General features: G+C 43.6%; 1 protein-coding gene across 1 annotated transcript in view; it reads right to left on the reverse strand.

The window, feature by feature from the left end:
• Positions 1-10,702, reverse strand: part of LOC135532884 (pleckstrin homology domain-containing family A member 2-like) — a 29,590-nt gene extending 18,888 nt beyond the window's left edge. The window contains exons 1-5 of the mRNA XM_064960315.1: positions 10,306-10,702; positions 8,600-8,762; positions 8,300-8,356; positions 8,146-8,194; positions 869-966 (exon numbers count right to left, since the gene is read on the reverse strand). Of these exons, the coding sequence (XP_064816387.1) occupies positions 869-966; positions 8,146-8,194; positions 8,300-8,356; positions 8,600-8,740 (345 nt within the window). The 5' untranslated portion in view covers positions 8,741-8,762; positions 10,306-10,702. The remainder of the gene's footprint in view (positions 1-868; positions 967-8,145; positions 8,195-8,299; positions 8,357-8,599; positions 8,763-10,305) is intronic.
• Between the last annotated feature and the right edge of the window lie 5,028 nt (positions 10,703-15,730).

Genomic DNA, 15,730 nt, shown 5'->3' on the forward strand with positions numbered 1-15,730 from the left:
ACTTCTCCGTTCTTTCTGATTCGCAGCAATCAGGTTGTAGCTATTGAAGCGCATCCGTGCAGACGCCCTGTGATACTCTGAGTGACAAAGGTGACACCATTGGTTCTAAAGTGGTTTGGCAAAATGTGTTACGTGTCTTTTCTAGGGCCTTTCACATCTCAAAATAGGATGCTGCCCCTTTAAGACAAACGTTCCAAAAGAGACATTGACTGGCAATAGTAGACGAGCCTAGACCAATGCTCGGTGTCTTTTTGTATCTTTCTTTATACAGACTATCAACAGTAGCCAGCATATTGCTAATATGTTCACTAGTGATAGTTTACTTTTGTCAATCACTTTCCCTAAAAATAAATAACTCAGTGAGTAGATTGATGGGCGCTTTTTGCGTTCCAGTTCAGCATCTACCTCTGCAATGTGAACGTAGCCATCAACTTCTGTACTGCTCAAGAAGTGGTGACTCGCGGGAGTGTAGTGGTGCTTGAATGAACGGCCTATGATATTGCTCAAATAAAAACAGCACAACTTTTCTGTGTGTAGTCTTCAATGGTTTGTCAATGGTAGACGGCAACAGAGCAGGTAGATGCTGAACTGGAATGCAAAAATTTGCGAAGTTACTGGCCCGGTTGGTGCTGCTGCTTTGAATGTGGTGTGCGATTGAAAAGTACTGGGGCAGATGCTGTCTCGCCACATGTTTTCCAGCGGCTCTGGGGAGTGCATTGTCTTGCATCACGCTCATCTGCAACATATGCAATGCTGTTTGTAGCAACTTAATATCGCTAAGTCTCAGTTTGATGGAACGTTATACGTGTATTGATTAGATGGCTGAATGTAAAAGTTGATTTGAAGCTACATGAGTTGGGGTACTCACAGTGATCTTGGTGGCTTTGTTGAGAGCAATGACCCAGTCTCTGAGGTCAGCAGCATCGTTGGCTTGGAGGAAATACCGCCGAGATACTGCATTGATCACTGCAGACATAGTGATATACAGTACCACACCTACTCAGTCAAGGGTTTCTCTTTATTTTTACTATTTTCTACATTGTAGAATAATAGTAAAGACATCAAAACTATGAAAACACACACACACACACATTAACCAAAAAGTGTTAAACAAATCAACATATGAGATAATTCAATGTAGCCACCCTTTGTCTTGATGACAGATTTGCACACTTGGCATTCTCTTAACCAGCTTAATCTGGAATGCTTTTTCAACAGCCTTGAAGGAGTTCTCACATATGATGAGCACTTGTTGGCTGCTTTTCCTCCACTCTGCATTCCAGGTGAAGCTGTGGTCCAACTCAGGTTGGGTGATTGTGGAGGCCAGGTCACCTGAGGCAGCACTCCATCACTCTCTTTCTTGGTCAAATAGCCCTTACACAGCCTGGAGGAGTGTTGGATCATTGTCCTGTTGAAAAACAAATGAGGGTTCCACTAACTAGATGGGATGGCGTATTGCTGCAAAATGCTATACCCATGCTGGTTAAGTGTGACTTGAATTCAAAATGAATCACTTAGTGTCACCAGCAAAGCACCCCCACACCTCCTCCTCCATGCTTCACGATGGGAACCACACATGCAGAGATAATCCGTTCACCTACTCTGTATCTCACAAAGACACGGCGGTTGGAACCACCATCTAAAATTTGGACTCTTTCTCATCTTTCTAGGCCCAAGCAAGTCTCTTCTGCCTTTTGGCGTCCTTTAGTAGTTCTTTGCAACAATTCGACCATGAAGACCTGACTCACAGTCTCCTCTGAACAGTTGATGTTACTTGAACTCTGTGACATAGCGACATTCTTTATTTTGATAGCTTATTCGCCGTTAGTCAGCACCTCCACACAAACTTTTATTCTGGGTGTGCGCCAGCTCATGTTTTTTATGAAGCATTTAAACTCAGCAAAAAAATAAACATCCTCTCACTGTCAACTGTGTTTATTTTCAGCAAACTTAACAAGATTCAACAACTGAGACATAAACTGAACAAGTTCCACAGACATGTGACTAACAGAAATTGATTCAAGTGTCCCTGAACAAAGGGAAGAAAAATCAAAATCAAAAGTAATCGTCAGTATCTGGTGTGGCAACCAGTTGCATTAAGTACTGCAGTGCATCTCCTCCTCATGGACTGCACCAGATTTGCCGGTTCTTGCTGTTAGATGTTACCCCACTCTTCCACCAAGGCACCTGAAAGTTCCCAGACATTTCTGGGGGGGAATGGCCCTAGCCCTCACCCACCGATCCAACAGGTCCCAGAAGTGCTCAATGGGATTGAGATGGTTTTTTTTTGTTCACCTTTATTTAACCAGGTAAGCTAGTTGAGAACAAGATCTCATTTACAACTGCGACCTGGCCAAGATAAAGCAAAGCAGTGCGACACAAACAGAGTTACACATGGAATTAACAAGTCAATAACACGATAGGAAAAAAAGTTTAAATACAGTGTGTGCAAATGGAGTGAGGAGGTAGGCAATAAATAGGCCATAGTAGCGAAGTAATTACAATTTAGCAGAATAACACTGGAGTGATAAACGAGCAGATGATGATGTGCAAGTAGAGTTACTGGTGTGCAAAAGAGCAGAAAAGTAAATAAAAACAATATGGGGATGAGGTAGGTAGATTGGGTGGGCTATTTACAGATGGACTATGTACAGCTGCTGCGATCGGTTAGCTGCTCAGATAGCTGATGTTTAAAGTTAGTGAGGGAAATGTATGTAGCCCAGCTTCAGCGATTTTTGCAAACCGTTCCAGTCACTGGCAGCAGAGAACTGGAAGGAAAGGCGGCCAAATGCGGTGTTGGCTTTGGGGATGACCAGTGAGATATACCTGCTGGAGCGCGTGCTACGGGTGGGTGTTGTTATCATGACCAGTGAGCTGAGATAAGGCGGAGCTTTACCTAGCATAGACGTATAGATGACCTAGAGCAGTGCGTCTGGCGACGAATATGTAGCAAAGGACAACCGACTAAGGCATACAGGTCACAGTGGTGGGTGGTATAAGGGGCTTTGGTAACAAAACAGATGGCACTGTAATAGACTGCATCCAGTTTGCTGAGTAGAGTATTGGAAGCTATTTTGTAGAGGATATTGCTGAAGTCGAGGATCGGTAGGATAGTCAGTTTTAATAGGGTAAGTTTGGCGGCGTGAGTGAAGGAGGCTTTGTTGCGAAATAGAAAGCTGATTATAGATTTGATTTTGGATTGGAGATGTTTAATATGAGTCTGGAAGGAGAGTTTACAGTCTAGCCAGACACCTAGGTATTTGTAGTTGTCCACATATTCTAGGTCAGAACAGTCCAGGGTAGTGATGCTAGTCGGGCGGGCAGGTGTGGGCAGCGAACAGTTGAAAAGCATGCATTTGGTTTTACTAGCGTTTAAGAGCAGTTGGAGACCACGGAAGGAGTGTTGTATGGCATTGAAGCTCGTTTGGACGTTAGTTAACACAGTGTCCAAAAAAGGGCCAAATGTATACAGAATGGTGTCGTCTGCGTAGAGGTGGATCAGGGAATCACCCGCAGCAAGAGCGACATCATTGATATGTACAATGTACAGAGAAAAGAGTCGGCCCGAGAATTGAACCCTGTGGCACGCCCATTAGAGACTGCCAGAGGTCCGGACAACAGGCCCTCTGATTTGACACACTGAAATCTGTCTGCAAAGTAGTTGGTGAACCAGGCGGTTATGATATCGTTTAGTACCTTGAGCGTGGCTGAGGTGCACCCGTGACCAGCTCGGAAACCGGATTGCACAGCGGAGAAGGTACGGTGGGATTCGAAATCGTCAGTGATCTGTTTATTAACGTGGCTTTCGAAGACTTTAGAGAGGTTCGGCAGGATGGATATAGGTCTGTAGCAGTTTGTGTCTAGAGTGTCACCCCCTGAAGAGGGAGATGACCGCGGCAGCTTTCCAATTTTGAGGGATCTCGGACGATGCGAAAGAGAGGTTGAACAGACCGGTAACAGGGGTTGCAACAATGGCGGCCGATAGTTTTAGAAAGAGAGGGTCCAGATTGTCTAGCATAGCTGATTTGTACGGGTCCAGGTTTTGCAGCTATCTGGATTTGGGTGAAGGAGAAGCTGGGGAAGCTCGGGCAAGTAGCTGCGGGGTGGGGTGGGGGGAGCGGGGTGCGGAGCTGTTGGCCGGGGTTGGGGTAGCCATGAGGAAAGCATGGCCAGCCATAGAGAAATGCTTATAGATATTTTTGATTATTGTGAATTTATCGGCGGTGACCGTGTTACCTAGCTCTTGTTGCTCTTGTTCTCCATGGACTTTACAGTGTCCCAAAACATTTTGGAGTTAGAGCGACAGGATGCAAATTTGTGTTTGAAAAAGCTAGCCTTTGCTTTCCTGGCTGACTGCGTGTATTGGTTCTTGACTGCACAGTTGCATATCGCGGGGACTATCCGATGCTATTGCAGTCCGCCACAGGATGTTTTTGTGCTGATCAAGGGCAGTCAGGTTTGGCGTGAACCAAGGGCTATATCTGTTCTTTTTATTTTACCTTTATTTAACCAGGCAAGTCAGTTAAGAACATAAGAACAAATTCTTATTTTCAATGACGGCCTAGGAACAGTGGGTTAACTGCCTGTTCAGGGTCAGAACGACAGATTTGTACCTTGTCAGCTCTGGGATTTGAATAACCTTCTGGTTACTAGTTCAATGCTCTAACCACTAGGCTACCCTGCCGCCCCTGGTTCTAAATTTTTTGAAAGGGGCATGCTTATTTAAGATGGTGAGGAAATTACTTTTAAAGAACGACTAGGCATCCTTGACTGACGGGACGAGGTCAATATCCTTACAGGATGCCCGGGCCAGGTCGATTAGAAAGGCCTGCTCACAGAAGTGTTTTAGGGAGCGTTTGACAGTGATGAGGGGAGGGTGGTCGTTTGACCGCAGACCCATAGCGGATGCAGGCAATGAGGCAGTGATCGCTGAGATCCTGATTGAAAACAACAGAGGTGTATTTGGAGGGCAAGTTGGTCAGAATAATATCAATGAGGGTGCCCATATTTACAGATTTAGGGTTGTACCTGGTGGGTTCCTTGATGATTTGTGTGAGATTGAGGGCATCTAGCTTAGATTGTAGGACGGCCGGTGTGTTAAGCATATCCCAGTTTAGGTCACCTAACAGAATGAACTCTGAAGATATGTGAATTGATTGCATCTATGGTGTCCAGGGCACTGATGGGAGCTGAGGGGGGTCTATAACAAGCGGCAACAAATTATTTCTGGAGAGATTCATTTTTTTTAATTAGAAGTTAGAACTGTTAGAACTGGGCATATACCTGGAAAGTAAGCCTGCAAAGTTCTGTCAATCTCTGCAGTAGATTGCAACTCCTCCCCCTTTGGCAGTTCTATCTTTATGGAAAATGTTGTCATTGGGTATGGTGGCCTAAGCCAGGATTCAGACACGGCAAGGACATCAGGGTTGGCGGAGTGTGCTAAAGCAGTGAGTAAAACAAACTTAGGGAGGAGGCTTCTGATGTTGACATGCATGAAACCAAGGCTTTTTCGATTACAGAAGTCAACAAATGAGAGTGCCTGGGGACACGCAGGGCCTGGGTTAACCTCCACATCACCCTGGGAACAGAGGAGGAGTAGGACGAGGGTACGGCTAAATGCTATCAAAACTGGTTGTCTAGTGCGTTGGGGACAGAGAATAAAAGGAGCAGATTTCTGGGTGTGGTAGAATAGATTCAGGGCATAATGTGCAGACAGGGATATGGTGGGGTGCGGGTACAGTGGTGGTAAGCCCAGGCACTGAGTGATGATAAGAGAGGTTGCATCTCTGGACGTGCTGGTTATACTAGGTGAGGTCACCGCATGTGTGAGGGGTGACAAAGGAGGAATCTGAGGCATGTAGAATGGGACTAGGGGCTCCATGGTAAACTAAAACAACTATCCTAAACAACAGTATACAAGGCATATTGACATTTGAGAGAGACATAAAGCGAGGCATAAAGCAATCACAGTGTCACGCCCTGACCTTAGCGGGCCTTTTTTTATTCTATCTGGTTAGGTCAGGGTGTGACTTGGGTGAGAAAATCTGTGTGTTCTATTTCTTTGTTGGCCAGGTCTGGTTCCCAATCAGAGGAAGCTGTGTCGTTGTCTCTGATTGGGAATCATACTTAGGCAGCCTGTTTTCCACCCTAGTTTGTGGGATCTTGTCTTTGTATAGTTGCTGTTTAGCGCTACAGAGCTTTACATTCGTATCGTGTTTTGTTGTAATTTGAAAATAAAGTAAAATATACGCCTACCACGCTGCACCTTGGTCTTCTTTGAACAATGGACGTAACACACAGGTGTTGATTGGGAGAGCTAGCTAAGACAACAACGGTTAAGACAAGAGCTAATCAAGTAAGACAACAACAGGTAAAATGGCAATGAATGGGCAGAGGGTCGGTTAACTACACATGGGGCCTGAGTTCAGGGCTAGGGCCGACATTTTTTTTTAAATAAACAAAATGGAGTACCGTGATAAATGAACAGTCCAGCAGACATCAGCTATGTAGCCAAGTAATCATATGGTCCAATGAACAGCAATAGATGTAGCAGGGAAGCCGCAGTGTAGTCGTTACCACGCCGGGAGACACAACAAGCAATGACAACAAGCTCAGTCCGATGATGACACACCGCCCCAGACCCTCCACCTCCAAAGCGATCCTGCTCCAGAGCACAGGCCTCGGTGTAACGCTCATTTCTTTGACGATAAATGCAAATCCGACCATCACCCCTGGTGAGACAAAACCGCGCCTCCTCAGTGAAGAGTACTTTTTGCCAGTCCTGTCTGGTCCAGCGACGGTGGGTTTGTGCCCATAGGCGACGTTGTTGTCGGTGATGTCTGGTGAGGACCTGCCTTTACAACAGGCCTACAAGCCCTTAGTCCAGGCTCTCTCAGCCTATTGCGGACAGTCTGAGCACTGATGGAGGGATTGTGCAATCCTGGTGTAACTCGGGCAGTTGTTGTTGCCATCCTGTACCTGTCCCGCAGGTGTGATGTTCGGATGTACCGATCCTGTACAGGTGTTGTTACACGTGGTCTGCCACTGTGAGGACGATCAGCTGTCCGTCCTGTCTCCCTGTAGTGCTGTCTTAGGCATCTCACACTACAGACATTGCAATTTATTGCCCTGGCCACATCTGCAGTCCTCATGCTGCCTTGCAGCATGCCTAAGGCACGTTCACGCAGATGAGCAGGGACCCTGGGCATCTGTTTTTGTGTGTTTTTCAGAGTCAGTAGAAAGGCATCTTTAGTGTCCCAAGTTTTCATAACTGTGACATTATTTGTCTACCATCTGTAAGCTGTTAGTGTCTTAATGACCATTCCACTTGTGCAGGTTCATTAATTGTTTATGGTCCATTGAACAAGCATGGGAAACAGTGTTTAACCCCTTTGGAATGAAGATCTGTGGCAGTCCTCATGAGAGCCAGTTTCATCATCTCGCTAGATGGTTTTTGCGACTGCACTTGAAGAAACTTTCAGATTGACTGACCATGTCTTAAAGTAATGATGGACTGTCGTTTCTCTTTGCTTATTTGAGCTGTTCTTGTCCCAATATGGACTTGGTATTTTACCAAATAGGGCTATCTTCTGTATACCAACCCTACCTTGTCACAACACAACTGATTGGCTCAAACGCATGAAGAAGGAAAGAAATGACAAATTAACTTAAGGCACACCTGTTAATTGAAATGCATTGCAGGTGACTACATCATGAAGCTGGTTGAGAGAATGTCAAGAGTGTGCAAAGCTGTCATCAAGGCAAAGGGTGGCTACTTTGAAGAACCTCAAATATAAAATATATTTTGAATTTGTTTAACAATTTGTTTTAGTTTAGTTACTACATGATTCTATATGTGTTATTTCATAGTTTTGATGTCTTCAATATTATTCTACAATGTAGAAAATAGTAAAATTAAAGAAAAACTCTTGAATGAGTAGGTGTGTCCAAACTCTTGACTGGTACTGTACGTAGAAATATATAATATTATATAGCAATGCAGAACATAAATACAGAGGCTATAATAGCATTGATCACTGCAAAGAGGACAGAACAGGTATGATAAAAATAGGAACACATTTTACTGTACGTGTTTCACCAGGGCCATGAGAACACACACACACACTAACACACACGTTGACTCACCAAAGCAGAACTCAGTCTTGGGCTTCTGTTTCCCCGTGGCCTCGCTCACCTAACCCCCAAACAGAGGAGGAGAAGGCAAGAGAGAGAAGATTAGAGTCTGGAATTAGTCAAAAACATTGCCCTTAATAAGTCATCTGTTTTAGGGTGTTGTTACCTTGGAGATATATGTCAGCTGCAGACTCCCGACTGCGTTCGCTCCACTGGGCAGGTTCTACAGGCAGTGATACAACACACCAATGTAACAGACACAGTAACACAACACTCAATATAACAAAAACTTCTGCAGGCCGAGATGGTTCAAGACACAGAGAAGCCTTCTACACCTAGTCTCACTTCCTCTATAGGAGGTGTGTTTCTACTCTGCTAGTGGCGGAACACAACCACTATCTGCCTCAGACACATCAGAGATCATGTGTGTTTGTACAGGCAGTATGATGTGCATGTTTGTGTGTACCTGGGGGTTGTCCATGTACCACAGCAGTGTGTTGCCCTGTGTGTCCAGTATAAAATAGCGTCTCTGGAAGCGGTTGCTGCCCTCTTTCTCCTCGATGTCTAGAAAGCCACAGACACGGTTCTGTCTATCCATGTACGGCATACTGCTGCCTGCTACCACATCACTGAGAGATGGGGGGGGGGCATGTCACACACACACACTCAGCAGTTTTTCATGTGACGTTATTGAGGCAGCCTAGCTAAGCCTAAGGCCCGAGGCTGTGCTGCTAACCAGAGGATTCACCACAGCTGGAAATTATAGACTACTGAACAGATCTGCATACAGGCACATTTCATCTGGCCAGATAGAGAGAGAGAGAACGGCAGGGGTGGGGGGCGGGGGGCAGAGAGAGAGAGTGACAAGGGAATGAACATCAGAGGACAACCTAACCTAACTGTCAGAGAGACTGACATGCTGAGGACATTACATCATCATGACATCATCTGTGCAGTTATTGCACTTACCTGGTCACATGAGCATACAAAGACAACTTCCCCTCTGGAACAGGCAATATGAACAACATTTTGTTTCAGGAAATAAAGAAAGAAAAACACACACATGCAGACACACAGCCAATGTTTGGTATAAAACAAATAATAGATTTTTGGCATTAAGCATACCAGCAGTAACCAGTGGTGGAAAAAGTTCTCAATTGTTATACTTGAATAAAAGTAAAGATACCTTAATAGAAAATGACTCAAGTAAAAGTCCCCCAATAGTATCTGGTTTTAAATGTACTTAAGTACAGTGGTGGAAAAAGTACCCAATTGTCATACTTGAGTAAAAGTAAAAAGTTAATCCTGTACATCAAACCTCTTACATTAAGTAAACCTGACTGCATGATTTTCAGACAGCCAGGGCACACTCCAACACAATTGACAAAAGCAGTATTTGTGTTTAGTATGTCCGCCAGATCAAAGACAGTAGGGATGACAATGCATTATATTGATAAGTGTGTGAATTGGACCATATTGCTGTCCTGTCTGAGCATTTGAAGTGTAAGTGTAGTACTTCTGGGTGTCAAGGAAAATGTATGGGAGTAAAATGTACATATTTTCTTTAGGAATGTAGTGGAGAAAAAGTAAAAATTATTGGGGTATCTGTGCTTTACTGTTTATAATTTGGATAACTTAGTTACTTTACACCACCAGCAGTAACCAAGTCTGAAATTAGGCTACATGTTGGCATAGATGGAAAACTTAAAGTAGTTATCCATCTTTATAATACATGGTGATTTGTGTGTGATTCCATGCTGATTGTTCTATATAGGCCTAATTCCTGTAAATATTTAGTTTTGTTTAAATGCAGTTATTCTCCAAACCGAATGAGGAGATAGATACTTATACTATATTGATACTATCTATCTATCTATAGGATCAGATACAGACGGAACCCATCCTGTATCATAATATACATTATTTCGTCAGGTGCTCAGTGGGCTTTGTTCCATAGATAAACTGTCGGTCAGTTATTTCAGTAGTTGTTGACCCGTGTGGATAACTTTGTCAGCCAATAAAGCATGATTTAGCATCAGGTTGAGATGACATGAAAGTTTCATGATTCAATTATCTGCCGACCACAACCCCCCCTTCCCAACAAGACGCGCGCGCGCGCACACACACACACACACACACACACACACAGACATAAATTCCGCGAAAACTTACCCGTTTTAACTGGTCAGTGTGCGCCCGAAGTGGAAGAGTAAAACGCGTCTCACCAGGGTAAAATTGAAGTTTAAATCCGCTGTTACTGAGTTTACATGACATAGCCTGACATCTGAAATGTATGTGTGCAGCACCCGAACACCGCTGTGGCTTCTTTCCGGGTAGAGCTCGCAATTATAATATATTTTCGAACTAGAACCAACCCCGGAAATGATCTTGTCTCTTGCTCGTTGTTACTGGACAAAAACGTAATCTATATACCTCTCTGGCATTAAAGAACTGCGTTGACTTGAACTCTTGACTGGCTCTGATCTCTCGGTTGTTGCTTCGTGTTTGAATTGTCCTCATGACTGTCATTGTGCTCTGCGCTACAATGTAACTTTCTGCAGCAGCTGTCAATTTAGCTGGCAGATCCGACCCGCTTGCTTACAGCTGCACTAGGGTCGGACAGGCTTCCTGTGTAGATTGACACATTGGAGCAGGTGAGAGATATGGCTCAGAAAACATACCTCAAGCCAGGCATGGGAAATGAGTTTGTACTCAATTGTCCCATTATCCCAACTGTTTATCCAAGGTTTAATAGCAGTGGTTCAATCTTCTTGGTGTAACAGTTGGGATAAAGGGACAATTTTGAGTAACTGTTTGGATGATGGGACAATTCTCATCCCTGGATTGAGGTACATTTCTGAGCCATGACCCTACTGCAGCTGTAAGCAAGTGGGTAGGATGTGCTGGGTACCTTCAACTACTGTAGGGTACAGCAGGGGTGTATTCAATAGTCAGAATCTGTTGCTAAGCATTTTTCTGTTGCAAAACATTTATTGAAAAACGTTTTGAAACAGAAAACCTTTACTCCAAATGTAAAATGTTATTCTTTTGGACAAATTCAGGTAAGTCCCTTCCTGTTTTGTTCCTAGAGTAAACAATCAATGGTTTCTATTGCAAAACGTTTTGCAGCAGACAAAAACGTTTTGCAGTGGAATTGGACTAATGAATACACTCCTGGCTAGCCTGGAGGCTGAATGTAACTCACAGGAGAAAGCGTCAGAGCAAGCAAAACAGCACCCCTCTGTCTCTCTACGTGTAGGCCATCTATCTGATACTGTCTGGTTCAAACGAGTATGACATTGTTGCTGGCTGTAGCATTGAATGAAAGGGAAGCCAGTGAGCATTTGGTATAAAAATGTAAAAAATGTACCAATCAACATTGAGCCAAACTGAGTGAGCTCCACTGTGGGTCCGAGCTTAGGTAAAAAAGAAGTGTCCTGGGAAGCCAACTTGGATTTGATGTCGCTCCTATCAAATTGCTTTGAGTGCATACGTCATTCACAGAAACAACTTGAATTGTTGCATCTTGTTGTGTTGTCCGCTGGTGGCTAGCTAGCTAAAATGGGCCCTTTCCTAAATTAGCCATGGATGGAGATAGGGATTTGGACTTCTGGTTTTACTTAATTCTCCGTACTGGCCAATGATTATAACTGTGATTCTGATCCAACCATTAATTCATACATTGTTGTGCCCCTGGCCTGAGAGGGTGGAAGTTCAATATGTACAGTAGCTGGATGTAGAAGGCTGTTAACTAGCTAACGTTGCCCATGAATGAAAGGTAGGCTAGCGAGCACACATTTTATAGCGAGCAAGCATTTGAGCCAGGTAGCCGAGGAGAACAAAAAATAAGAGTGTACTGTATGACAGAGTGATAGACCGTTTTGTCAACATGAAAGAGACCAGGATGGTATTGGTGTTTCTCTAGAAGTAGGTTGAGTCAACATGTTTTTCTACTTCCACGGACATGCGTGTAAACAGATTAGAACCATGGATAGACACATATTTAGCTTACATGATTGGACTAAATTGTTTTTGTTATCTTTTAGTTGTCACTGTATTAGACTAAGCAGAGGTGATTTGATGAATTTGAAATGGTGCTGGAATAGTGGAGGCAGCTCCTGTTTTCTTTGTAACTTGTAACTCTCTGTGGTTCTAAATCAATAGTTGTTTAGTGGTCTGAAAATGTCAGAAACATTAACTTGCTTAATCATGCTGTAGGTCATGCCTGTTACATGCAATATTTGTCGTGGACTTCACTGGGCAGAGGTTGCTATCCGGTATTGTGATAAAACAAAGGTGTGGTTGAATTTATTCTGCCACTGTCTTATTTTCCCGGCCTTTATTAGCCTAAACATCACAGTTGTGGTTAAATGATCTATGCTACAGAGCGGAAAAGTTGCGCATCTTGATTGTTGACCAATAGTGCCCCACAGTGGAGGTGTCATAATACCCATAACCTAGCAGTCAAACAGGGAAATAGTTCCAATTGTTTTTCAAACATACATTTTTCCCTTATGGAATTTTAGAAACACTTAAAATAAAAGCTGTGTTTCTTGTAGGCTTACCTTAGCGTGATGTTTTGATAAACGTGTAAATCTTTCCCAGACAAGGTGACTTATCAATATATTCAGCTCTATTTACTCTCAGATCTGAAAATACTAATTAGCATCAAAGTGGACATCATGCAAGACTACAAATCCCTGCAAACTCTTGCACGTCATCTCAAGCTGACACCTTTGCTAAAAGGTATTGTGTCAATTTAGAACTTGCACAAAACAGTTCACAGAATTGTCAATTTACAGAAATGAAGCCATTTTATTTATTACTACATTAGATAGTTAATCCAGATATTCTTAACTTTCCCTCAATTCGGCAGACTCGTCCATATCATGTTTGTAAAATCCCTTATGAGAAAATTAATGGGGGGAAACTATTAGAACCATTTCCTTGTTTGACCGCTAGGTTTTATGGGTATTATGACTCTTACTGTGGTACTGTCAATGATCAGCATTGAAAAGGGGATACCTAGTCAGTTGTCCAACTGAATGTATTCAACTGAAATGTGTCTTCCGCATTTAACCCAACCCCTCTGATCATTGGCACAAAGGCTGGTTCAAATATCCAAATTAGTGACCAGAAAGATCTTGTTTGGAGGAAATGACTAGGCCTATGTTTATCATCCATATAAAATATAGTTTAGCAATCTACTAGTGACTTATTATTGCCTGAACAATAGGCTACCTGGTGATTTCATTGATCATTTTGCAGATAGCCAGTAGCCAACCAAACAAGTCCTATGTGTCTAAATAAGCAGTTGTTACATCACACTGCCTTCTATATTACCAGATGAAGATGTAACATATTTTGGTGAATTTATTATGATATTTGTTAGGAAGATCAGGGCTAACCCTCAAGTGTTGGTGCGGGGCAGACCAACCTGGTCTCAGAGCATTTCATATTATTCTGTAAATACATCGGAGACCTCCATTTTAATATGGTATGCATTAATTTCTGGATGTCATCCCCCATTTCGTATGATATATTACAATTTAAAATCCAATCAAATCAAATTTATTTGTCACATACACACGGTTAGCAGATGTTAATGCGAGTGTAGCGAAATGCTTGTGCTTCTAGTTCTGACAATGCAGCAATAACCAACAAGTAATCTAGCTAACAATTCCAAAACTACTATCTTATAGACACAAGTGTAAGGGGATAAAGAATATGTACATAAAGATATATGAATGAGTGATGGTACAGAGCGGCATAGGCAAGATACAGTAGATGGTATCGAGTACAGTATATACATATGAGATGAGTATGTAAACAAAGTGGCATAGTTAAAGTGGCTAGTGATACATGTATTACATAAAGATGCAGTAGATGATATAGAGTACAGTATATACGTATACATATGAGATGAATGATGTAGGGTATGTAAACATTATATTAGGTAGCATTGTTTAAAGTGGCTAGTGATATATTTTACATAATTTCCCATCAATTCCCATTATTAAAGTGGCTGGAGTTGAATCAGTGTGTTGGCAGCAGCCACTCAATGTTAGTGGTGGCTGTTTAACAGTCTGATGGCCTTGAGATAGAAGCTGTTTTTCAGTCTCTCGGTCCCAGCTTTGATGCACCTGTACTGACCTCGCCTTCTGGATGATAGCGGGGTGAACAGGCAGTGGCTCGGGTGGTTGTTGTCCTTGATGATCTTTATGGCCTTCCTGTGACATCGGGTGATGTAGGTGTCCTGGAGGGTAGGTAGTTTGCTCCCGGTGATGCGTTGTGCAGACCTCACTACCCTCTGGAGAGCCTTACGGTTGTGGGCGGAGCAGTTGCCGTACCAGGCGGTGATACAGTCCGCCAGGATGCTCTCGATTGTGCATCTGTAGAAGTTTGTGAGTGCTTTTGGTGACAAGCCGAATTTCTTCAGCCTCCTGAGGTTGAAGAGGCGCTACTGCGCCTTCTTCACGATGCTGTCTGTGTGGGTGGACCAATTCAGTTTGTCTGTGATGTGTACGCCGAGGAACTTAAAACTTACTACCCTCTCCACTACTGTTCCATCGATGTGGATAGGGGGGTGTTCCGTCTGCTGTTTCCTGAAGTCCACAATCATCTCCTTAGTTTTGTTGACGTTGAGTGTGAGGTTATTTTCCTGACACCACACTCCGAGGGCCCTCACCTCCTCCCTGTAGGCCGTCTCGTCATTGTTGGTAATCAAGCCTACCACTGTTGTGTCGTCCGCAAACTTGATGATTGAGTTGGAGGCGTGCGTGGCCACGCAGTCGTGGGTGAACAGGGAGTACAGGAGAGGGCTCAGAACGCACCCTTGTGGGGCCCCAGTGTTGAGGATCAGCGGGGTGGAGATGTTGTTGCCTACCCTCACCACCTGGGGGCGGCCCATCAGGAAGTCCAGTACCCAGTTGCACAGGGCGGGGTCAAGACCCAGGGTCTCGAGCTTGATGACGAGCTTGGAGGGTACTGTGGTGTTAAATGCCGAGCTGTAGTCGTTGAACAGCATTCTCACATAGGTATTCCTCTTGTCCAGATGGGTTAGACCTATTTGGGCGGTAAGCAAATTGGAGTGGGTCTAGGGTGTCAGGTAGGGTGGAGGTGATATGGTCCTTGACTAGTCTCTCAAAGCACTTCATGATGACGGAAGTGAGTGCTACGGGGCGGTAGTCGTTTAGCTCAGTTACCTCAGTTACCTTAGCTTTCTTGGGAATTATATGTTACTAATTTGCAAAACATACAATATGTTACGAATTTGAAAAACGTATCATATGTTACAAATTGTAGCTAAGTGGCTAACGTTAGCGGGGTTAGGGTTAAGTTTAGGAGTTAGGTTAAAGGGTTAAGGTTAGGGGAAGGGTTAGCTAACAAGTAGTTTACACCACCATCAGTAACCAAGCAGTAACCAACAAGTAGTTGCAAAGTACTTAAAAAGTAGTTGAAGAGTTGCTAAAGTTGTCAGTGATCAAATTCGAACTTGCAACCTTTGGGTTTATACGCCCACCCAACCAACCACCCTACTTTCGTATTTTGCTTAAGTAACAAGCTGTCCTATATAAGCATACCAAATGTAACATAC

The sequence above is a fragment of the Oncorhynchus masou genome, unplaced genomic scaffold (genome assembly GCF_036934945.1).
Source record: "Oncorhynchus masou masou isolate Uvic2021 unplaced genomic scaffold, UVic_Omas_1.1 unplaced_scaffold_2086, whole genome shotgun sequence".
Taxonomy (NCBI): Eukaryota; Metazoa; Chordata; class Actinopteri; order Salmoniformes; family Salmonidae; genus Oncorhynchus; species Oncorhynchus masou.